General features: G+C 49.6%; 1 protein-coding gene across 2 annotated transcripts in view; it reads left to right on the forward strand.

Annotated features, from left to right (window-relative positions):
- LCLAT1 (lysocardiolipin acyltransferase 1) overlaps positions 1–25342 on the forward strand; it is a 122734-nt gene that overhangs the window by 72711 nt on the left and 24681 nt on the right. Inside the window, exon 3 of one of the 2 annotated variants that reach the window (XM_083175502.1) lies at positions 3790–5191. The exons of the other annotated variant lie outside the window; for it this stretch is intronic. Within the exon in view, the coding sequence (XP_083031628.1) occupies positions 3790–4566 (777 nt within the window). The 3' untranslated portion in view covers positions 4567–5191. Of the gene's footprint in view, positions 1–3789; positions 5192–25342 lie in introns of those variants that run through there. 2 annotated transcript variants of the gene reach the window in all.

The raw sequence follows: 25342 nt of genomic DNA on the forward strand, positions 1-25342 counted from the left end.
GGTTCCACTCTCGGAGGTTCCAATGGAACATCTTGTCAGCCTGGTCAGGAAACACTTTGACCATGAAATCCGAGATGATAGTGCTGTCTTCGGACACCCGAGAATCCTTGAAGTGGTGGACAGAAATAGATTCCCTTCAGTGGGGTCGGTCATTACAGACCTGGGACTGGTTGATAGTAACTACCGACGCCAGTCTCAGGGGCTGGGGGGCAGTAGTCCTGGATCTCAGGCTTCAGGGCCTGTGGACGGCAGAGGAATCAGCGTTACCAATCAACATCTTGGAGCTGAGAGCTGTCTGGAAAGTGATTTCCTTGGGGGAGACAGGTTACAGAACCTCCCTTTGAGGATTCAGACCGACAATGCCACAGCTGTGGCGTATCTGAATCACCAGGGAGGTACACGCAGCAGATTGGCCATGTGGGAGGTGTCCAGAATCTTCCTATGGGCGGAACAGAATGTTCCAGCTGTATCGGCTATATTCATCCCAGGGATAGAGAATATAGAAGCCGACTTCCTGAGCAGGGAGGAGCTCAAGGAAGGGGAATGGAGCTTACACCCTCAGGTGTTTCACCAAATCACTTCGAGGTGGGGAACTCCGGATGTGGACCTGATGGCATCCAGGATCAACCGTCAAGTGCCCAGGTTCTATGCCAGAACAAGGGATCCACTAGCGGAGGCAGTGGATGCCATGACTATTCACTGGCAGGGAGATCTCCTTTATGCATTCCCACCTGTACCAATGTTACCGAGACTTCTGAAGAAAATACAAGGGCAGAAGGTTCCAGTGATCTTAGTGGCCCCAGATTGGCCAAGGAGATCCTGGTACTCGAGGCTTCAGAGGTTGTCTGTGGACTCATGGCGTCTACCTCTGAGACCAGACCTTCTAAGACAAGGCCCATTCAATCACCTGGATTCAGATCGATTGATTTTGACGGCCTGGCTATTGAAACCATCATTTTAAAAAGAAAAGGGTTTTCTGACGCAGTAGTACAGACGATGATAAAGGCCAGAAAAGCTGTATCTTCGGCAAATTATTATAGAGTCTGGAAGACTTACATTCGATGGTGTGAGAGAAGAAAGGCTCATACATCTCATTTTAAGCTATCAAGAATGATGGAATTCTTACAAGATGGTTTTTCATCGGGCCTAAGCCTTCAGTCACTGAAGGTGCAGATCTCGGCCTTGTCCATCTATTTCCAGGAAAAGATAGCCATTTTGCCGGAAATTCAAACTTTTTTACAAGGAGTATCCAGGTTGAAGCCTCCATACAAGCAACCAGTGGCACCTTGGGATCTATCACTGGTTTTGGAATGCCTTCAAAAGGCACCTTTTGAACCTTTAAGGTCGGCTGACTTTAAGTTTCTTACGTGGAAGCTAGTGTTTTTGTTAGCAGTAGCATCTGCTAAAAGAGTTTCAGAGTTGGGAGCTTTATCATGTAAATCTCCCTTCTTAATTTTTCATGATGACAGGGCTGTTTTAAGAACAGTGCCTCAGTTTTTACCGAAGGTGGTATCTACCTTCCATTTAAATCAGGAGATTGTTCTACCTGTGTTTCAACCCCCAGAGGGTTCTAAGAAAAGGGACAAGTTGAGAACTTTGGATGTTGTGCGTGCCTTACGCATATATGTGGACAGAGTGAAGAGTGTCAGGAAGACTGACACATTGTTGGTATTGTATGACGTACACAAAATTGGTTGGCCTGCATCTAAGCAGACTATTGCTAGGTGGTTGCGGTCTATGATAGCCTTTGCTTACACCAAAGTGGGTAGACCAGTACCGGCCAAAATAAATGCGCATACCACCAGGTCAGTTGCCACCTCTTGGGCGGTTCGACATGGGGCCACAGCGGAGCAGGTTTGCAGAGCTGCCACTTGGTCATCTGTTCACACATTTGCCAAATTCTATAGATTCCATGAGTTCGCGTCGGAGGACGCATCATTCGGGCGAGCAGTGCTGAGAGCTGCAGACCTGAGCGTACCCTCCCAAAGGACCGGCTCTGGAACGTCCCAGTGTTGAGCTGTGTCACCAGGACCATTGAAAGAGAAAAAGGGATTTTTGTAAGAACTTACCGTTCGAATCCCTTTCTCTGATATGGTCCTGGTGACACAGCGATCCCTCCCTTACGCTCAGTAAGTATGCCAGAATTTCATGATGTTCATGTTAAAATGGTTAAAAGTTAACAGTTTCTGTTATAAAATGTGCAGATAATGTGCAGGTGTTTGTACTGAGTTAATGTATTCCAGTGGCTTTGAAAGTTGAACTGAAGAGTCCAGGGATGCAGTAGGGGAGGAGCCTACCCTCTAAAGCTTTAGGATAGGTGCCTGGCTCCTTCGGACCCTCCTACATCCCAGTGTTGAGCTGTGTCACCAGGACCATATCAGAGAAAGGGATTCGAACGGTAAGTTCTTACAAAAATCCCTTTTTTTTTTATTTAAATAATTTAACCGTCAGATTCACAAATACTTATAAATGTATTTTTTCAAGTATAAATATAAAAAGTGCAAAAACAGTAATGCAAATACCCCCCCCAAAAAAACAATTGTAATGGCTTTGGTCTGCCATGAGGTAGAGATCAGTATGCCACATGGTGCTTGTAGCGCAGATAATGCATGTGCCCTCCACCTCACGTGGCGCATAGTGCAGATGCAATAGTCCCGGCCCCATTGATATGCACTATGCGCCACGTGGCCCTGTCCTTTGTCTGCACCACATGTACCATGTGCCATACTGCACATTGAGTACACATAATTTAAAAAAGTGCTTTGTGTTTTTTTAAAATATTGCTATAAAATGTTAATGAAGTTTGCAATGCGGTAAGGGGCAGTATGGCAGACGGCACATGTAGCGCAGACAATGAAAGCACCCTCATGCATGCATGGCACCTAGTACAGAAGCATTGGTCCCGGCCCCATTACTCTGCACTGTGCGCCACAGTATCATGAAGGTCCTTTCTTTGTCTGCGCAACATGCACCATGTGCCATACTGCTCCATGCATGGACCTATAGCAAAAACACACATAATATATAAAACCTAGGCAAAGTGCCCTAACAAGTATTAACATAAAACCAAACCAATGCCTCATTGCCTTGTGGTATGGAGCAGTATGACAGACGGTGCTTGTAGCGCAGATAATGAAAGGGCCATCAGGATTACCTGTTGCATACCACAGATGCAATGGTCCCGGCCCCATTGTTCTGCGGTATGCAACAGGTCACCATAGCCATTATCTCCACGACAAGCACCGTGTGCCATACTACTCCATGCCAACTTTGAAATAATTGTATGGAATGTGCTTATAAATCTTGTAAAACCGGTGTTTCGTCTTGGTCCGTGCTGTCACTCAACAATGATGTATACAGGTGACTGTAGCGAGGAGGTGTAGCCGGTTGGGTACAGGATTGCGCACTCGGTGGGGTGGTTTCAGGCAATGAGGCAAGTGCTGGTGAGGGTACGGCACTACTAGTAGATGGCGTCTCCTGCCATGGGAGAAGTCCAACTAATTTGGTTTGAATTGTCAGAAGGCCAAGTATAAATATATCATCATCCGGGTCTGGGTCAGGGACTGTCTTGGTCCTGCGTTTTTTCTTTTTTGAGAATAGTTGTGGCGGGGTGGGGGTTTCTGGCACTCCACAGATTGTTCCAGATGAGTCAATTGCAGGTGGCTCAGGGGTTGGCGATGGGGTTGGGGTAGGGGTTGAGGTGTGGCCAACCTCTTTCTCTGTGCTTGTTGTCTGTTGAAAAGAAAATAACAACAATTAGTTAACATCTCCTTTTCTTTTTTGTTCCAGTTCCCCAACACCGTGCAGGAGTGGCAAAACATCGCTGCTGAATTCGACGAGGCGTGGAACTTCCCTAATTGTGGAGGAGCCATTGATGGGAAACACGTCCGCATCAATCAGCCACCCCACAGTGGTTCCTACTACTTCAACTACAAGGGGTACTTCAGTATTGTGCTGATGGCTGTGGTAAATGCGAACTATGAATTCATCTTTGTGGATGTCGGCAGGAATGGGCGGGCTTCAGATGGTGGAACTTTGAAGGACACAAAGTTCTACCAGAGGCTCGCCTCCAACACCCTGCACTTGCCCACAGTCAAAGAAACGAAGCATGGGCTGAACTTTGTTTTTGTGGCGGACGAGGCATTTGGGCTTCATGAACACATCATGAAGCCCTATGCCAAACGTGGTCTTGACCACGACAAACGGGTCTTCAATTACAGGCTCTCCAGGGCACGGCGGCTTGTGGAAAGTGCATTTGGAATTATGGCTAGTAGATTCCGCATTTTCCACACAGCCATCAACCTGCGGCTGGATAAAATCGACTGGGCCGTCATGGCGTGCTGTGTCCTGCACAATCTACTTCGGCGCAAAGAAAGGGCCCATCGGCCGGCAGGACCAGCACCACAGGAGGACCCAGACGAGCCTAGGGAGGTTGCACCAATCGTGTCCCTGGAGACGCCGGCCCAGCAGTACCGGGGGACAGCAAGAGCCAAACAGGTCAGGGACCAATATAAGGAGTACTTTAATGGCGTTGGTGCTGTCCCCTGGCAGGAAGACCACATTTAAAAAATGATGGGACCGCAAAGGAATGCTCTATAGGAGCCTAAAACAAACAAAGGAGGAAGGGGTGTATACACATTGGACCAGTACTTACCGACAACGGCTGGGAACTTTCATCCAGGCCCACAAACACATTGTCTGCCTCACTCTCCACCATTAGGTAGAGTCCCGACCTTGGCACCTCATGGCTCAACGTGAAGGTCAGCAGGTTGTAGTACCATAAAGACGTCTCGTATACATCTGCAGTTCCTGCACCGGACCATTTGGACGATTGAATTTTCTTGTGTTCTTTAAGGAACACGGTCCTCAAGTTCTGTATTTTTTTTCGGACCCAGTCCGCATCAGCCTCGGGATTGTAGCTCTTGCTGAATTGGGCCAGCTCCTGAAGCGCTTGAGCTCTTTTAATTTTATTGCTGTACTCCTTCGATTTAGTTTTCCAAAGGCAGTCCAGCTCCCTATATTTCTCAAGGAACGCCTCTATAAATTCGTGTTCCTTGGCAATCGCCTGGGCCATTTCTGTAAAAAATGAATAGATTTTGAAAAAACCTATGTACATACTTTTTGACAAAACAAGTTGTCTTCATATAAACAGTATATGTAAATATGTTTCAATACACTGTATATTATTATTAAGAATACATGTTTGGTTTCAAAATTATTAAACAAATTTTAATAAATATTATTATAATATTTTGTTTACAAAACTTTTTTAAATCCTGGGGTGGGAGAACATCACCTGCAAAAGGGCAGCTGGATGGTAACATTATGCTTTGGGTAGTGGGTAGGCCGCAGGGGGGTGGGGTGGCCTGTGGTGGCATACTGTGTAGTGAGTAGGCCGCAGGGGAGCATAGTGGGCTGTGGTGGCATAATGCATTTGGGGCCTTTGCCATTGGTGGGCAGCGGGTACACGGGGGGGTAGGGTGGACTGCAGTGGCCTGATAGCAATACACATTGGTGGGCAGCGGGTACACGGGGGGGTAGGGTGGACTGCAGTGGCCTGATCGCAATACACATTGGTGGGCAGCGGGTACACAGGGTGGTGGGGTGGACTGCAGTGGCCTGATCGCAATACACATTGGTGGGCAGCGGGTACACAGGGTGGTGGGGTGGACTGCAGTGGCCTGATAGCAATACACATTGGTGGGCAGCGGGTACACGGGGGGGTAGGGTGGACTGCAGTGGCCTGATGGCAATACACATTGGTGGGCAGCGGGTACACAGGGTGGTGGGGTGGACTGCAGTGGCCTGATAGCAATACTGAACAACAAAGCCAACCTAGGTTGGTATGGAGCGCCTACCAAGAGTGATTTAATCAACACAGCAGCTGCTTAAGGGAGTAGTCAGCTCCCAATTATACAAGAAAAAACAACAATAAAAGGTAAAGCAGCGCTGTAAATTACAATGAAAAATTTATTGTACACGATAATAAAAACATAAATTATACATTAAAAAATGAACCATTGGCATGTGCAGATTTTAAATAATGATGTATTGGTGGACCCAATATTTATAATCACCAATTTGGAGGTAGAATTTAACCCGCTCTGATCCTTGGAGAGAACTGGAAAGTCCTTATTTGCCACTTGGTGGTATCCTGAAGGTATTATCATGGACTACAACTGATGGCATCGATGGAATTAGCCTATCAGGAGTCCCACTACTGCGAGTGTTCAGGTGTCCGACTGTATTTTGTGTGGCTGGAGACTTTCAAGGTGGTAAATATCCGATCAGGTGATTCAGCAGGTAGGGCAGTCCCTTAGAAACAAAGTGTTAGAGTCCTCAGGTGATTGGGGTCCAAAGATAGGGTGGTCACCAACGCGTTTCGCAGTGCCTACTGACTGCTTTGTCAAGGTGTCCATTGTGGTCTGTGGGTGCCATTTTTATACCTGGCTTCCCTAGGGTTCATTTGCATACCAAATTGGTTCAATATTATACAGAGTATAAAAAACCTGCCTGATAGCAATACACATTGGTGGGCAGCGGGTACACGGGGGGGTAGGGTGGACTGCAGTGGCCTGATCGCAATACACATTGGTGGGCAGCGGGTACACGGGGGGGTAGGGTGGACTGCAGTGGCCTGATAGCAATACACATTGGTGGGCAGCAGGTACACGGGGGGGTAGGGTGGACTGCAGTGGCCTGATCGCAAAACACATTGGTGGGCAGCGGGTACACGGGGGGGTAGGGTGGACTGCAGTGGCCTGACAGAAACATACCTGCAGTCCGGTGCACGCTGGAGCAGACGTCGTGTGATCTCTGCTGCATCCACGAGGCTCCAATATGGCTGCGGTGGGAGTGTCCTGGATCTCTGGCGTAAACAACCCGGATCGGATGGATGGTCGCGACGACGTAAGCGCACACAATGTGCTAACGATGTGCATAAAATCAGCACACAATCAGCGGTCGGATCGGCTGATTCTGCTGCAGGAGGCAAAATCTCCAATGCGACATACGACGTGCCGGGAGCGCGCATCCAATCGCAAACGATCAGGATCGTGAGTAAAATACAAACGATTGTGCACCAATTCAGGCACAACCGTCGTTACAACCGTCGAAATTTGCCCTAATCGTGCCCTAATCGTTCTGGTGTGTACCAGGCCTAAGTCTAAAGGTGGCCATACACACGCAGATTTATCTGCAAGTCTGTCTGGTTGGAACAAAAACATGGTTATGGATGAGAGCAAATGACAGTTGACCATTTGCTTGGAAATGCTGGAAAACTGACAAACTGTCACTCATCCATAGCCATGTTTTTGTTAGTGTAGTGTATGGGCACCTTTATTTATTTTAGAGACTTCCTGTATGTTAGTGATACCTTTTTTATATGCTTGACCTTCACCTGCACTTACAATGAGTGCGGTGCACCCATCATTTTCACTTTTGCATACACAGGGAAGAACCAGATCTCTGATTATTAAAGAAACCTTTATATTAAAGGGTGATATTCAATTGGTACATCGTGCTTAATCTAGAGTAACTAGAGATCGCAAGGTGATATTCAATTGTTCTTTTTTTTTATTGCGCCAATCGTGCCTATAAGTGGTTTAGCCGTAGAAGCTAAACCTGGCAAAACTAATGGGCGTGATGCAAAAAGTGCCATTTCTGTACCCAACAGGTCGCTTTTTGCTCTCTCCAGCTCGCCACTGCTGTAGGGGGGAGCGCGAGCTGAAATGCTACGCCGCAACACAATAACAATTGAATTGCTCATTTGGGCGCCTGGCAGCTGTCAGCAGAGTTGGATATCACCCAATGTGTGAGCTGGGGTTTGCAGTGGCTGAGGCTGGTTATGCCACGTCTTCTAATATATAATGCAGCTTCCTGTAAATGTCACGTTCGTGTGCACCTACCAATCATCGCATTACATGTTTCCATATAGCCCCTATATAGAGTATCCATCGCGCTCCGTGTCATTGCTCACCCCCTGCCGGCTTCCTGCCTATTATATTGCAGGCATTAGGTCAATGCAGCCATAGCTACCAGCACTATGGAACCGCTGTGTCATTTGCAACTGGTAGAGAACGTCACACGGGGGAAACCTAATGACTTGGAGCGCACAAGATTGAAGAACTTGGTATCTGCTGCTATCCAACAGATCTCATTCATTGGCTAAGCAGAAAACAAAGGTCCCGGATATGCTGATTCCGAGTCGGGGGCAAATCTAGTAACTGTGTCAAGCACGAACCAAGAGGCGAGGCAAGATGTGCGTCAACCTTTGACATTTTTGCATGCAAGGTAAATACTGTCTGCTTTTGCACGCAGCCCACAAATTCTGTCCAGCTTTTATAGTTGGTACAGAGTTTGGACATGGGATAAGGACTAATTTAAACCACACAGAGGCTACTGGTCCCTACGTTGCCACAAAGTGACCTTAGTACGTGGACATTGCTTCCGTAGTTGTTAAACAAATGCATCTGGTTAATAGATAATCTTGATGAAACAAAGTCATTTTATTTGTGAAAAACTTGCGTCAACCTTTGTCTACCTATTGCATGTGTCGACCTTTTTCAGACTCATTTAAGCCCCCTCACTATTGCAAACCTTTGGTTGTGCATCTGGCTGACACCTGCATCACCTGGATGTAGAGTAGGTTCTGGTGATACAGAACAGAAGGATCTCTTCTATATATCCAGGTACATCTGATCTGTCCAGCAAAGCTTGCTGTGCAGAAACCAGGAGGGAACCTACCCATTGGTATTTTATTAGGGAAACCCGGGCGTCTGACCTGACAGGGCTGGCATCCTGTTTCACAAGCAAAGCGATTTTATTTATTTTTTTCCGTAAATCTGTCGCCATCCCTGATTTTTACAGGAGTTGCTGGATGTTATGAGAGTGCAGGCGATCGAGATTTGCCTTTTTATTTGCCTATGGATTAGCAGGATGTGTAAGCCACCCGTATTATGAGGAGCGGATATCCAGCGTCTTAAATATACACATAATTTACAAGCAATACTCCGCCAGAGACACGTAGATTAAGGAAAGGTTAAGATAATATTTTACACTTCCTACAGTGACCGTGTGTACAGATCGTGGACCTCAGACACGTTACAATAGTGTGACTGTAAAACATTTCCTGTATCCCATATTGGGCATGGAGCGGCGGCTGAATGGTCTGGGTGCGGGTGGCTGAGCCAATAGCACCCCTTCCGCTCATAGGACTTCACCCAACATGGCATGTCAGACACACACAGCTAGTACGTCACCCTGGCTACATCAGATAGGCAAATGTAATTCTATTTGCTTTCTGTCAACACGGCCACCCCGGAGAGTTCTCATCATGGCTGCTTCCAGAAGGGGAAGACTACTACTGCATTACTTTTTCATTCCGGGGAAGACCGTTTGCCAGGAGGCGCCATATAAGCCCTACGCCAGGTGCTAGTGAGTCTAAGAAATACCAGTAGTTACTTGATCTCAGCTGTGCAATAGCAGGGAAATGGTGAACCCCAAGTAGTTCGTATATTGTACAAGGATTAAAGCAACGTTTTATTGTGTTAAAGCATATAGTCCAAACTCTAAATCTCTCAGCTATGGTGGACTTTGTCAAAGGTCTCTCTAATTTCCCCATGCAGAGATCAGAAAGGTAGCTTAGCACATTCCTCCCTGCTCCCCATTGGGATGTCTTTTCTTTCAGTGGTGGCCACCTTAAGTTAACTTTTTCCTTATGCTCAGGCAAAGTTAACTTAAGGTGGCCACCAACTCTCCATGTAAACATCAAGTAAAACAAATGAGTTCCGGTTTACACTTAAAAGCCCTTGAACTGACTACTGCTGCTGCCGTGTTCCACTGACGCCTTTTGCCTGCCCGTTGCTGACTCTTTCAAAGGAAGGAAAACGTCACTTGTCTTTTGCTCACCTCTATTGTACCCAGACAAGAACCAATTATTGCTTGCCTTCTCTTCCTGTGAGAGGGTTTGTGTGCTGAATCTATTAGTGACTTCGACCAGGGGTGGCCAAACCTGTCCTCAAGATCTAACAGTCCAAGTGTCTCAGGCCACCTGTGGATCTATAGTAGGAATGAATGCAGCGGGTTTGAAAAATGTGACAGTTAGTAATGAATACAGCTGTGCACCAGCTGGGCTATCTGGAAAACGTTGACCGTTGGTAGATCTCGAAGACCGGGTTGGCCACCACTGACTTAGGCAGTACACAATTTAGACAAAAGTGATTGGACACCCCTGCGTAAGCCAAATGGCACGCTCCTGCTGCAGACAAGTGTTCCAGAAGGTACAAAACATTTCAGATAAGGTTGACGTGTTTGGCCAATAACAGGAGACCATCTCAAGCCATAGTATACCATACATACAGTTAAGCACGGAAGTCACGGAGAACCTCTGGCAATTGTATTCTTGCCCAACTAAGGGGGTATTCAATAAACCCCCCCCCCCCCCTCCCTGTTTTCGGCCAGCTTGCCTGAAACTCGACAGGTGGAAATCAATGTTCCGCCTGTCGAATGGCAAAAAGGGAGCGTGCCGTCAAAAATGACCGTTGATTGCCGAGAAACGGCCGTGAATTCAACAAGCTACATCCGTTTCCGACAAAGCAGAGTCTACTGGTTTTCAAGGCGGATCTGTTTTGCCAAAATCCGCCTTCAATGCCTCCTTCTGTGTCCTAGTTGGTGACTTCAGTGTCTCCAGGAACTTGTGGGCAGTTAGCCAAGAAGGGCGTCTGTAGTAATCGCTGCAATTGGTAGACCTGCGATACACTGACGTCCGTAGAATCCCATTGAACTATTTGCAGTCAGTGTCCAATCACTGCTCAGTGTCCTCACTTATGATGTATGCCCAGAAGGCACGGGCTAGTCTGCGATGCTGTTTATTTCTGCTGCTGCTGCGAATATGCCGTTAAATATCCCGAGACGATGACCTGCCGCAAAACCATCTTTGTATCAGGGTGGGTAATGCATTGATGCGTTCTACCCTGCTTATTCATCCCGTGTCCATTAAGTGTTGTCAGAGTATTATTTTCCCCTCCGCCCGGCTGTGAAGGATGCGATCTCCTGCCAGTGGCAGCTGGCTATGCTGTCTGCTGTCACTAATCATGTTGGCAACTCAAAGCCGTCTGTGGGCTCCGGGAACCAGACTGCTAATTATACAAAAACAATTGTACAGATACTCTCCCAGGATTCACTCATTTAAGCGCCTTTATTTAGCCCGTATTTCTCATTTTCCGCAGCTTTTGTTAAATACAAGGTCACTGTCGTATGTGCCGCCTCTTGGGTTCTTGTAAATTTGCCTGGAAACGGGAAGTATTACAGCGGCGGCTGCTGCCTGTGCACAGCTGGGGCAGCGGTTGGGTGGTTGGTGCAATAGCTAGGGGAATGCAGTCACCGGGGACGGTTCTCTGGGGGAGATGGCGGCCTTTATTGTATGTAGGTTAACGCTGCACAGTGCACCTCTTATGTACCTGTACTGCCCGGTCTACTTATCACCTGCAGGTACATCCTGCGCGATGCTGGTGGCTGCAGTATAGCAATGAGAGGCGGATTCTGCCGGCAGCCTGAGCATGCACCGGTCACTGAGCACAGAGGCCAAGGCGTCATGTGGAGTCCCTGAGTGCAGAGGCCGACACGATAAGACAGTGAAGCATACACTCCATCAAGAGCAGGCGGCTTGTGACTAATCCAGTTGCTGTGGGACTACAAGGCTGAGCATGCCCGCGCCGGGTGCTCGATGCTCCACAGTTGCCACCTTTGTGCCTGTCTGTATCGTCCCGGCTTTTCACTACCATCAATCCGCAATCAAGCAGATAAGCGAGCGCAGCTAATTTCTCCATCAAGGGGAAAAACTCATCATTAAATAAGATCATCTTACATTTCACCCTCTGAAACACTGTAAAGAGTTCCGGGAACTAATTAGCCAGCAATGGGTAGCAACATGGAAATAATATTAAAAATACATAGGGGACAGGGCCATAAATTGTTAATGCAAGCAAAGGACCTCTTTTACTCCATTCACAGTCAAACGGAGCACGGTTCAAGGGTCCTTTGTGTAAGTGGCACAGGTGTACAATGCCTGTCTGTTCTGCATCACAGGAGCGGCGTATAGAGTTACCTGGTACCCAGCCGCAGGAGCAAGTGTGATCGGGCTGCGGGATATGTAGGTCACACAATTCTGCGCTGCGTTGTGAAAAGTTCCTTTGTTTGGGGATCTCAGGCAATGTGGTTTCCGGTGGGACCAAGTCGTAGTGATACGTCTGTCTGCTAATGACCGCCTTGTTCCCGCAATGGAGAATGAATACGATGGGCCGCAATGCAAGTTCCTTGGTCTGTCAGTGCTTTCCTGTTCCGTCCCAGGCTGCATTGTGAACTCGCTACTCTCCATCCATCTTTAACCCCAACTTTCCACCACCTACCTTGATTAAACATTTTCACTGGACTCTATTTTGGCTGCTGTCCGCCTTGACCTACAGTAGGCTCGTAGTGTTTATTTGGTTACGATGGTGGTAAACATGGACCACCGTATTCAGCACTGCATCGTTTTGCTCAGAGACCTTGTCTGCCTGACCCAGAGTTGGCCGCTGAATGGGCTTATTTAGGCTTCAATAAAATAATATACATGGACTATGGGTCTGATTCAGACTCTTACGCAGGGCTGCGAATGATCAGCCCTACCGGTTATCAAAAGGCTGCGCAAGGTACACTGTGCACATGCCGGCAGCTGTGCAGGGAGTCAAGTACAGGGGAAATCTTGCGAGAGGTCGGTAGCTTTCACGAGATTTCCCCTGTACTTGGCTCCCCGCACAACTGCCGGGAGGGTGTGCCGGCTGCGAGGGCCGTATACGGCCCGCGGGCCGGAGGTTCCCCACCGCTGGTCTACAGCATTAATGCTCAGCTTCCATGTAGAGCAGGCATTTCAAACCACGGTCCTCAAGGCACACCAACAGTGCAGGTTTTAGGGATATCCAGGCTTGAGCACAGGTGACTTAATTAGTACCTAAGTGATTCTGATTAAACCATCTGTGCTGAAGCCTGGATATCACTAAAACCTGCACTGTTGGTGTGCCTTGAGGACTATGGTTGGGAATGCCTGATGTAGAGTCTAGGAGGCCATACACACACAGATTTATCTGCAGATCTGTCTGGTTGGACCAAAAACCTGGTTATGGATGAGAGTAAATGACAGTTGACCATTTGCTTGGAAATGCTGGAAAACTGATCAACTGTCACTCATCCATAGCCATGTTTTTGTTCCAACCAGCCAGATCTGAAGATAAATCTTACTAGTGTATGGGCACCTTAAGATTCCCAAGTGGCAGTGTGCTCATGTCCTGCTAGCTTAGGAGGTGACTCACCTGAAAGTACAGAGACACAACACAAGTCCCACCGGAGTCAGCGCCAGGTTCTGCTGCATCCAGTTATCTGCCCGCTACCAGCTGCTGGGTATTCTGCATGAGCCAGAAAGCACGTGGCACTGAAATCTGGCGTTGACGCTTGCTTAAACATTCTTTTTCAAGCTGATGGTCTCAAATTATATGGGAGCGCCATGTATTATGTACTTAATGAATGCTTCCAGTAAGTAGGACACTGTTGGTTTTTTATTTAAATACCGTTGTTCATTGCATTTTGTCAAATCGAGATAGCGAAATGGAACCATTCCAACTTGTATATAAATAGATAAGCGCTCGCACAATCAAATACGCAGTTGAAGAGTCTGTTTAGTCTAAGGGCGGTACAGACGGTGTAGTGGTTAGCATTACTGCCTCACAGCGCTGAGGTCATGGGTTCAATTCCCACCACGGCCCTGACTGCGGAGTTTGTATATTCTCCCCGTGCTTGCGTGGGTTTCCTCCAAATACTCCGGTTTCCTCCCACAATCCAAAAATATACTGGTAGGTTAGTTGACTCCCAACAAATTAACCCTAGAATGTCTGTGTGCGTGTACATGTGGTAGGGAATATAGATTGTACGCTCAACTGGGGCAGGGACTGATGTGAATGAACAAATATTCTCTGTAAAGCGCTGCGTAATATGTATATATAAGAAACTGTTAAATAATAATAAGGCAGAGGTTCCGAAGGCACCCCAAAGGTCCAGGTTTTAGGTATATACAATATTTAACACATATGGTTAATTAACCGAGGTACTAATTAAGCTCGGTGAAGTGATAAAGTCTCTGGTTTTTATCACCGGCCAATCAGCTCATACCTGTCATTTTTCAAACCAAGCCTGTAACTTCACTGTTAGCAGCCGCCATCCTGTGGCTGATGGGTCCGGGACAGGCGACTAGTGCAGTGCGCCGGGGGAGCTTCGTGGTTGAGGCCGAGCAACGCCCCGAGCTTCCGGCCTTTCAATTCCTCCTGCTGTGCGTCGGAACGTTGCTCGGCAACGTCCCCGACTTCCGCCCGTCGAGCGTCCCCCAGTGCGGCTGACGTCAGCAGCCGCCGGGGGCGCGAGATTTTGAATAAATAGCCGGCATCTGCTGGGCACAGACGCCGGTTATAGCCTCTATGATCCTGCGCCCAGCAGCTTATTGGTGTTCCTGGTCCTGCACTACCTTAGCCTGTTTTGTTCCGGAGTTCCAAGTGCCTCTGTTTTTCCTGCCGTCCTCTTGCCTCCAGTGACTCCTGTATCCTTGTGGGTATCTGCATTTGGGGCTTTCTCCGTGCAGCATAGGGAGTTGGGGGAAGAGGTTATGTTATTCTTTAATACCATCATTTGTGCATTGTTGCCATTTGTCAGTTATCTATTACCACTGTCTTTGCATTGTTGCAATTATCTTTATTAGTGTACCATCATTTGTGCATTGTTGCCATTTGTCAGTTGTTTATATACCACCGTCTCTGCATTGTTGCAGTTATCACCTTTACGCAACACCATCTCAGTGCGTTATCACTGATAGCGTCCCGTGAGGGGTCCCCGGGCTTGCCCATTCAGGGAGTAGTTAGACTTCCTCTTGCTCCCGGTCTGCTTCCACGAATACGTTGTCCCATCATAAGACCTGCCTGTAACGGAGTCTGGGCGGACCTAATTCGCCCTTACAGCCGGGACGGGTACAATTGAAGCCATATTCGTGGACCCCAGGCTCGGGCAAAAGAGTTAGGGGGCAGGTCTAGGGATATCCCTTCTAACATTCACAGTTAAGAGCTGATTGGCTGGTGACCAGTCACTTTATCAATTCACCGAGCTTAATAAATCTGCCCCTCAGTCACCCGTGGCAAAGTATGGTATCCTTAAAGCCTGGGCCGTAAGGGTGCTTTAAAGACCGCGTTTGGGAACCTCTGGTCTAAGCTATAGAACGTAAACATAGTAAAACCCAAGCGCTAAACATAGAATGTAGCGGCAGAACCATTTGGCCCATCTGCCCCTTTCGTTAACAATATTGTTGCCTCAAAACCATAGACGCTACTTATACCGTCAAATTATAATTGGTCCGTTTGCTGGCCACGCTCAAGGACACGGAGCTAAATCACTTGCTCACATTCTACCCAGCTCTTAAGATCTTTATCAGGTCTTAACGAGACGAGGCTGCATTCTTGGTGAACTTTGCCAACAATCCATTTTTAAATGAATTGGCAGCAGATCGGAATATCGCCTAATCAAATGAGATCAACAGAATAATCAAGAGAGGATTAGAAAAGTTACACATTAAAGTTTAGTGCTCCAAAGTTCTGTCAGGACCAGTAAGTACACTGGCACGGTGCGGGCATTCCGCGTGAGTTGGTGGAGCGGTGCCCACCAACGTTCTTGGCCTAAGAACAGATTCCATTCACGCAACGCTGTCAGTAAGGACTTCTCCCGGGAAATGAGTCTGAGAGAGAGGAGTCAGCAGCTGCGTTCCACCCTGAAATAACTACTTGAATGTTGATGTACAGTAGTGTACATTGCACGTAACTACATTGTGTGCTATAGTAATTATGTTATACCTCTAATATGCCAATCCTAACTGCTTTGTCATTAATCATTGGAACCTCAGCAACAGGGCAGTCTCTAGTTAAGTTTATGCATAAAAATTCTCCCAAGAATCACGATGATGGGGTTATTGCAGCGGTTCCCGAACTGCCGTGGCACCCTAGCACTTGCAGGGGTGCCTTTGGGTCGGTGGTCCAGAACCAATTCAAATTACAGATGGAGTGCTTACCATCCAGCGGGGGTCTGGTGGTCAGATTGCCAGCTGCCGGAAGGGGACGCGTACACCTCCCTGTCTCCCCCCCCCCCCCCCCCTCTCTAACTCTGCCCATCTCCCTGAAGCGGAGACGGGCAGAGTTCGCATCCCCCGCCGCCCGGAAACTGGGACGTGCGTGCGTCCCAGTCACATGCAGCGCCATCTCGCCAGTGGGTGGCGCTCCATCTGTATCTATGGTCAATGTAATAGGCAAAACCAGTGCTTGTGACTTCCAATCATAAAATATATGGACAAACATATGTGAGCTTGTACTTTATGTGAGCAAATGTGTATCAGATCAGATTGTAAGCTCTGGGGCACCCACTAATATGTGCACCAGTGAAAGCATCCCATTTACATAGTATTTTAGCCACACATAGAACCGGTACAGGCTCCGGTATTGACCCCCCCCCATTGGCCGCGCCAGCGTTTAGTGCAGCTTCGCTTCTCCGCGGACGGTTCAGCGTTCCAAATACTGCACGTGTCACCGATCCAGTGATTTAGGCCCTGCGGCGCTAGGCCTTACATTTAGAAATAAACATGTAACAATGATTCGGACATATTTCTTATATTACATCATTTACAAGCTGTAGCTTTGTAACACGATAAGAATATGGTCACAGTGCGCCCCGTTAGCTGGCCAACGTCATGACCAGCCCGCAGCGATTCACCACATGTCATTCTGTTGGGGGGGAGGGGGGGGTCGGAACATTTGGTAACATTTTCTGCTCTTGGTAACGTTTAATAATAGCTTATCTCAGAAGTCTTTAGAGATGTAAGCGGCTTAGTAACCACTCATTAAATACACACTGGCCTCGCAGACGCCTGGAATAACTCCTGCTCCACGTGATCCTCTGAGGCCGCTCGCTGCTCGGCTTTTCCTGCTTATGTAGCAAAATAAAAAAGCAAATCTTCAGGTTCGGATTTGGAGAGCAGCAAATAGTCCCTGATGACTCCCGGGAGTATTTACCATTTTAATACATTACACCGCAGCCTTGGAATACATATTTTCCCATATAGGTCAGCCAGCAGTTACAGCGAGCGAATGCAAGTCATACAGATTATTTGTAAATGGAATTGCAGGTCATGCGAGGAGCCGGGGGGCTTGGTCTGCGGCGACGGGATGTTCCGGGCTGTAATTAATGAAATGGCGCACTGCGATTTTGCTTGATCTGCTTTCAGTCTGTCATATTACAGTGCGTTATAGGATTCTTATAAGAGAGCTAGGAACGCATCCACTTACCCCCTGCTCCCTCTTTGCCTATTTAGGTACTCGCAGTGCTGGGAAGAATAACTGTAGGTACTTGTGTACTAGCACGGAGCCCACGATAATTAGTTGACCGAGCGGCCGTGGCGAGCGCAGTGAGCCCACGAGGGGCGGCGGTACGCATCCTAGGACCTTTTCATACCCCCACTATCGGCGTGGAGTTGATTTTACCATGCTTCGGGTTCACGTTTATACTTGTGGGGTGGCGTGGGGGTGCATTTAAGCATTGTAAGCACCCATTAGGGTGCTTTATACAATTTATAATCGCATTGTATGCCATATACAATGCCATACAATTTTAAAATTGTATGACATTGTAGAACATCGGCCGATATTGCATCGCATCGCATGCGATATGGTATGCGATGGGCGCCGTACTAGTACACAAGTACCTAACTGTAATAACCTATTAGCCAGCATTTGTAAAATAATGGATAATAAATCCAATTACACCAAATCCAGCAGAACGGAGGCGGGGCCACGGGTGCACCCCAGGAGGGCTCTGTGTTGCCCATCACGGGTCCTCCAGATCTCCGTTTCTGTATCCTGTACAACTGTGAGTTTACCGTGATGACCAGCGTAAACATTGCTGGTTGAAAAATCAATGTGTTCCTTGTGTGTGCATGGACTGCAGTCCGTAAGACGTATTCAGAATTAATAGAGGGTTAATGGTCAATAGCTATTGTAATTCCACCAACCGGGCTGAGCCTCCCAGATCCATGTACCCGTGGCATGTCTCACTGTACGTGGATGGACTGATAGGACGCAGAAGAGAGAGACGTGATAACAGACGTGGTCTCACCTGAGATCCGTTTGGATGACGTCACAGGGGAACATTACCGCCATAGCTGCAGCAGTCCAGCCTTACAGCGCTGCACAATGTGTGGGGTAGATGTATGAAGCAGTGATAGGGGAAGAGAAGCAACCAATCAGCAGCCACTTATTTTATATAATATACTTGATAAATTTTACCGTGATGCTCCTCGGTTGCTATGGGCAACTTCTCCTCCCTTCTCAATCTTTTGCAGAGCAGGCAACGTGATTATTAGCAGAGGGTGCAGAAACATCTCGCTGCCATGGGAGTCACTGTCAGAGGTGTAGGTGTCTGCATTGTGCCACCCAGATGTGTAGGTATCTGCGTGTGTCCTGCAGAGGTGTAGGTGTCTGGGTTGTGCCACCCAGAGGTGTAGGTGTCTGCGTTGTGCCCTCCTGAGGTGTAGGTGTCTGCGTTGTGCTACCCAGAGGTGTAGGTTTCTGTATTGTGCCACCCAAAGGTGTAGGTGTCTGGGTTGTGCCACCCAGAGGAGTAGGTGTCTGGGTTGTGCCACCCAGAGGAGTAGGTGTCTGGGTTGTGCCCTCCAGAGGTGTAGGTGTCTGGGTTGTGCCACCCAGAGGTGGAGGTGTCTGGGTTGTGCCACCCAGAGGTGTAGGTGTCTGGGTTGTGCCACCCAGAGGTGTAGGTGTCTGGGTTGTGCCACCCAGAGGTGTAGGTGTCTGGGTTGTGCCACCCAGAGGTGTAGGTGTCTGGGTTGTGCCCTCCAGAGGTGTAGGTGTCTGGGTTGTGTCACCCAGAGGTGTAGGTGCCTGCATTGTGCCACCCAGAGGAGTAGGTGTCTGGGTTGTGCCACCCAGAGGTGTAGGTGCCTGCATTGTGCCACCCAGAGGTGTAGGTGCCTGCATTGTGCCCTTCAGAGGTGTAGTAGTTGTTTTGTGCTGCATTGGGCAGTGGTGTACAGCATATGGAATTGTGGACTGTGTTTGTATGGTATTTTACCTATTTTATCTATTTAATTTGCCTAGAACTACGTCCACACAATTTTAGCCACAAATTTATCTTTAAGTTATCAATGTGTCCTGTCCCTTAGTTGATGCCATCTATATGCACACCACGTGTACAAGCGATGTGTTCGGCCCCTCAGGTGAGGCCATCTATACGCCATCCAGGTGTACGAGCGCTGTGTCCAGCCCCTCATATGTGGCCATCTATATGCACCCCAGGTGTAGGAGGAGGTGTAGGAGCGTTGTGTCCGGCCCCTCAGGTGACATTATCTATATGCACACCACGTGTACATGTGCTGTGTCCAGCCCCTCAGGTGGGGCCATCTATATGCACGCCATGTGTACAAGCGATGTGTCAGACCCCTCAGGTGATGCCATCTATATGCATGCCACGTGTACAAGCGCTGTGTCCGACCCCTCAGGTGATGCCATGTATATGCACCCCAGCGTATGAGTGCTGTGTCCGGCCCCTCAGGTGACACCATCTATATGCACACCACGTGTACATGTGCTGTGTCCGGCCCCTCAGGTGATGCCATCTATATGCACCCAGCGTGTGAGCGCTGCATCTGGCCCCTCAGGTTACACCATCTATATGCACCCAGCGTGTGAGCGCTACGTCCGGCCCCTCAGGTGACACCATGGGATGCGGTCATTTGGTCTACTGCATTATGGTCGACAGTCATTAGGTCGAATCCATTAGGTCGACATTCTAAAAGGTCGACATGGGAAAAGGTCGACATGATTCTAGTTCGAAAGGTCATTAGTTCGACAGGTCATTAGTTCGACAAAGTCATTAGTTCGACATTGTCTATGTCGACATTCACAAGGTCGACATGGAGTTTTTCACTGTTTTTTGAGCCAACATGTGCCGACAGGCGGTATTTCATGCCCTACCATCCACTAGGGCGTGGTGGGAGAATAAAATAGTGTGCCGAGCGTAGCGAGGCACCGTGCCCGACGCATCGCGAGCGCAGCGAGCGATGCGAGGGGATGCAGTGCACTTTAAACTGTGTCCATGTCGACTGTGTTGACATTCAGGTAAAAAAACAGTGAAAAACCCCATGTCGACCTTGTGAATGTCGACATAGACCATGTCGAACTATTGACCTTGTCGAACTAATGACCTGTCGAACTAATGACCTTTCGACCTAGAATCATGTCGACCTTTTCCCATGTCGACCTTTTAGCATGTCGACCTAATGGATTCGACCTAATGACTTTCTACCATAATGCAATAGACCAAATGATCCCAACCCGACACCATCTATATGCACCCAGCGTGTGAGCGCTATATCCGGCCCCTCAGGTTACACCATCTATATGCACCCAGTGTGTGAGCGCTGCATCTGGCCCCTCAGGTTACACCATCTATATGCATGCCACGTGTACAAGCGCTGTGTCCGGCCCCTCAGGTCACACCATCTATATGCACCCAGCATGTGAGCGCTGTGTCCGGCCCCTCAGGTGACACCATCTATATGCACCCAGCGTGTGAGCGCTGCGTCCGGCCCCTCAGGTTACACCATCTATATGCACCCAGAGTGTGAGCGCTGTGTCTGGCCCCTCAGTTGACACCATCTATATGCACCCAGCGTGTGAGCGCTGCGTCCTGCCCCTCAGGTCACACCATCTATATGCACCCAGCATGTGAGCGCTGCATCCGGCCCCTCAGGTGACACCATCTATATGCACCCAGCGTGTGAGCGCTGCATCCGGCCCCTCAGTTGACACCATCTATATGCACCCAGCGTGTGAGCGCTATATCCGGCCCCTCAGGTTACACCATCTATATGCACCCAGCGTGTGAGCGCTACGTCCGACCCCTCAGGTTACACCATCTATATGCACCCAGCGTGTGAGCGCTATATCCGGCCCCTCAGGTTACACCATCTATATGCACCCAGCGTGTGAGCGCTGCATCCGGCCCCTCAGGTGACACCATCTATATGCACCCAGAGTGTGAGCGCTGTGTCCGGCCCCTCAGGTGACACCATCTATATGCACCCAGCGTGTGAGCACTGTATCCGGCCCCTCAGGTTACACCATCTATATGCACCCAGCGTGTGAGCGCTATATCCGGCCCCTCAGGTTACACCATCTATATGCACCCAGCGTGTGAGCGCTGCATCCGGCCCCTCAGGTGACACCATCTATATGCACCCAGAGTGTGAGCGCTGTGTCCGGCCCCTCAGGTGACACCATCTATATGCACCCAGCGTGTGAGCGCTGCGTCCGGCCCCTCAGGTGACACCATCTATATGCACCCAGAATGTGAGCGCTGTGTCCGGCCCCTCAGGTGACACATCTATATGCACCCAGCGTGTGAGCGCTGCGTCCGGCCCCTCAGGTGACACCATCTATATCATACCCTCCAACATTTGAGGGGAAGAATTCGGTACACATTTGGAAAGGGGGTGTGTACCACTGGAAAAGGGGGTGTGGCTAAGACTCCTTTCCTCTGGCTCCCAGCTGGCGTGGGACTATAAGCCCCAGCAAGGCATGCTGGTCACACTCTAGTAGACTAGAGAGCTGCAGCCTGTGACCCACATCACTGCAAACAATTCACACTGCAGTCATATAACTATGTCCCATATGCTGCTATTACACACACTACCGGCTCCCCATATACACCTACAGCCCTGTGCATTATCTGTGGCCACAGCTTACACTTTCTAGACACTCCATAATAGTATCAGCATATCCAGACACGCACTGGTGAGCCCAGTAAAAAGCCCATGCTTCCAGGAATAATTCCTTTTAATAGACTTGAACTCACCAAGCTCCTTGTTCCTGAGCGTGCAGCGGTGTCTACAGCTGAATCAGACGGCGGTACAGGTCAGAGCGCTGGGAGGGGGTAGCGGCGGCACACACAGGTCACCCACAGTGTCCGACGCTGCCTGGGATGGCCACCGGACCCCTCACTCAGGCAGATTTGCGCCTTTCCATTCCCATGAGTGCGCACTGCGCAGGGTGCGCGGTGCCGGCGCGTGACGTCATGACGCACGACACCGGCCAGCGCATTGCACTCTTGGGAACGGGTGAGGAGAGGGGAGAGCTCAGCCGGGGGGGCAGTCGGTCCAGGCAGCACAGGGAGCCTGGGCCAGGAAGAAGTTGTGAGTCTGCTGAAATGTCATAAAATGCGGTACATTCGGTACAACTTAAATTTGCCGGTACAGACTGTTAAAAAACGGTACTGTACCGGCAAATTCGGTACAGTTGGAGGGTATGCTATATGCACCCAGCGTGTGAGCGCTGTGTCCGGACCCTCAGGTTACACCATCTATATGCATGCCACGTGTACAAGCACTGTGTCCGGCCCCTCAGGTTACACCATCTATATGCACCCAGCGTGTGAGCGCTACGTCCGGCCCCTCAGGTGACACCATCTATATGCACCCACCGTGTGAGCGCTGTGTCCGGCCCCTCAGGTGACACCATCTATATGCACCCACCGTGTGAGCGCTGCGTCCGGCCCCTCAGGTGACACATCTATATGCACCCAGCATGTGAGCGCTGTATCAGACCCCTCAGTTGACACCATCTATATGCACCCAGCATGTGAGCGCTGCGTCCTGCCCCTCAGGTGACACCATCTATATGCACCCAGCGTGTGAGCGCTGTGTCCGGCCCCTCAGGTGACACCATCTATATGCACCCAGCGCGTGAGCGCTGTGTACGGCCCGTCAGGTTACACCATCTTTATGCACCCAGCATGTGAGCGCTGCGTCCGGCCCCTCAGGTGACACCATCTATATGCACCCAGCATGTGAGCGCTGCGTCCTGCCCCTCAGGTGACACCATCTATATGCACCCAGCGTGTGAGCGCTGTGTCCGGCCCCTCAGGTGACACCATCTATATGCACCCAGCGTGTGAGCGCTACGTCCGGCCCCTCAGGTGACACATCTATATGCACCCAGCATGTGAGCGCTGCGTCCGGCCCCTCAGGTGACACATCTATATGCACCCAGCATGTGAGCGCTACGTCCGGCCCCTCAGGTGACACATCTATATGCACCCAGCATGTGAGCGCTGCGTCCGGTCCCTCAGGTGACACATCTATATGCACCCAGCGTGTGAGCGCTGTGTCCGGCCCCTCAGGTGACACCATCTATATGCACCCAGCGTGTGAGCACTGTGTGGGGCCCCTCAGGTGACACCATCTATATGCACCCAGCATGTGAGCACTGTGTCCGGCCCCTCAGGTGACACATCTATATGCACCCAGCATGTGAGCGCTGTGTCCGGCCCCTCAGGTGACACCATCTATATGCACCCAGCATGTGAGCGCTGCGTCCGCCCCCTCAGGTGACACCATCTATATGCACCCAGCGTGTGAGCGCTGTGTCCGGCCCCTCAGGTGACACCATCTATATGCACCCAGTGTGTGAGCGCTATATCCGGCCCCTCAGGTGACACATCTATATGCACCCAGCGTGTGAGCACTGTGTCCGGCCCCTCAGGTGACACATCTATATGCACCCAGCGTGTGAGCACTGTGTCCGGCCCCTCAGGTGACACCATCTATATGCACCCAGCGTGTGAGCGCTGCGTCCTGCCCCTCAGGTTACACCATCTATATGCACCCAGCGTGTGAGCACTGTGTCCGACCCCTCAGGTGACACCATCTATATGCACCCAGCATGTGAGCACTGTGTCCGGCCCCTCAGGTGACATCATCTATATGCACCCAGCGTGTGAGCGCTGTCTCCGGCCCCTCAGGTGACACATCTATATGCACCCAGCGTGTGAGCACTGTGTCCGACCCCTCAGGTGACACCATCTATATGCACCCAGCATGTGAGCACTGTGTGGGGCCCCTCAGGTGACACCATCTATATGCACCCAGCGTGTGAGCGCTGCGTCCGGCCCCTCAGGTGACACCATCTATATGCACCCAGCATGTGAGCGCTACGTCCTGCCCCTCAGGTGACACATCTATATACACCCAGCATGTGAGCGCTGCATCCGGCCCCTCAGGTGACACCATCTATATGCACCCAGCATGTGAGCACTGTGTCCGGCCCCTAAGGTGATACCATCTATATGCACCCAGCATGTGAGCACTGTGTCCGGCCCCTCAGGTGACACATCTATATGCACCCAGCATGTGAGCGCTGTGTGGGGCCCCTCAGGTGACACATCTATATGCACCCAGCATGTGAGCGCTGTGTCCGGCCCCTCAGGTGACACATCTATATGCACCCAGCGTGTGAGCGCTGCGTCCGGCCCCTCAGGTGACACATCTATATGCACCCAGCATGTGAGCACTGTGTGGGGCTGTGCACATTGTGTGTCCTGCAGCAGCATGCCATAAGAAGGGAATTAGAGGCATGAAATGAACATTTTAATGAAGTAGGAAAGTTGCTGACGTCACGCGTTCCCACTGATTGCTGTTTCCAGGTGGCCTAATGAAATTGAAAATGAAGTTTATACCCTCAGCGACTTAAAGCCAGGCTTGTTTTCTCACTGTGATTGAATTTTAATGAGAAGACACTGCTGTGTGCAAACATGTCTGGGCTAGTAACTAGATTGTTAAATCAAGACACAATACATGTTACTTGTCATTCATGGGCCCCAGCGAAAGCACATCCGTCTTCCTGCAGATAATGGGAACCGATGTACCGGAACATAATCCTATATATAAGTCCCTTCTCTGGCCAACTCTGTGCAATATCCTTACAGCAGATTTGGGGACGTACTATCTGTACAATGGATGCTGCACAGAGCGGTGTTACCTAGCAACTGTTTCCTTAAATTTACATCTTATCAGCACCGTAGACTCAGCGGAACACCAACTGCCTGATAGGCTATACACCCTCGTGGGGCGTCCTCGACTCCCATAGAGGAAGAAAAGAACCTGTAGCGAATGAAGCGAGCCTGCAAAGGTGGGGTTTTTTTGGACTCCACCCCTATCGGAATACCACAGGCCTGGGATTCCGATATTGGTATATTGACCGGTTGGATCCCGTCCGTTGGCAAGTCATGCCACGCCCTCCCTAAAGTCTTAATTGGTTTTTCAACCTAGTATTCTGGAGTGGTGGGGGGTCTCTGGAAGGGTGGACCATACCTGGTCCTATAACCGCTGTTTAGGTCACCATGCATCCAGATAACGGTGTTCTAAGATTGTTGGAGACTG

The sequence above is a fragment of the Crinia signifera genome, chromosome 3 (assembly GCF_055691185.1).
Source record: "Crinia signifera chromosome 3, ASM5569118v1, whole genome shotgun sequence".
Taxonomy (NCBI): Eukaryota; Metazoa; Chordata; class Amphibia; order Anura; family Myobatrachidae; genus Crinia; species Crinia signifera.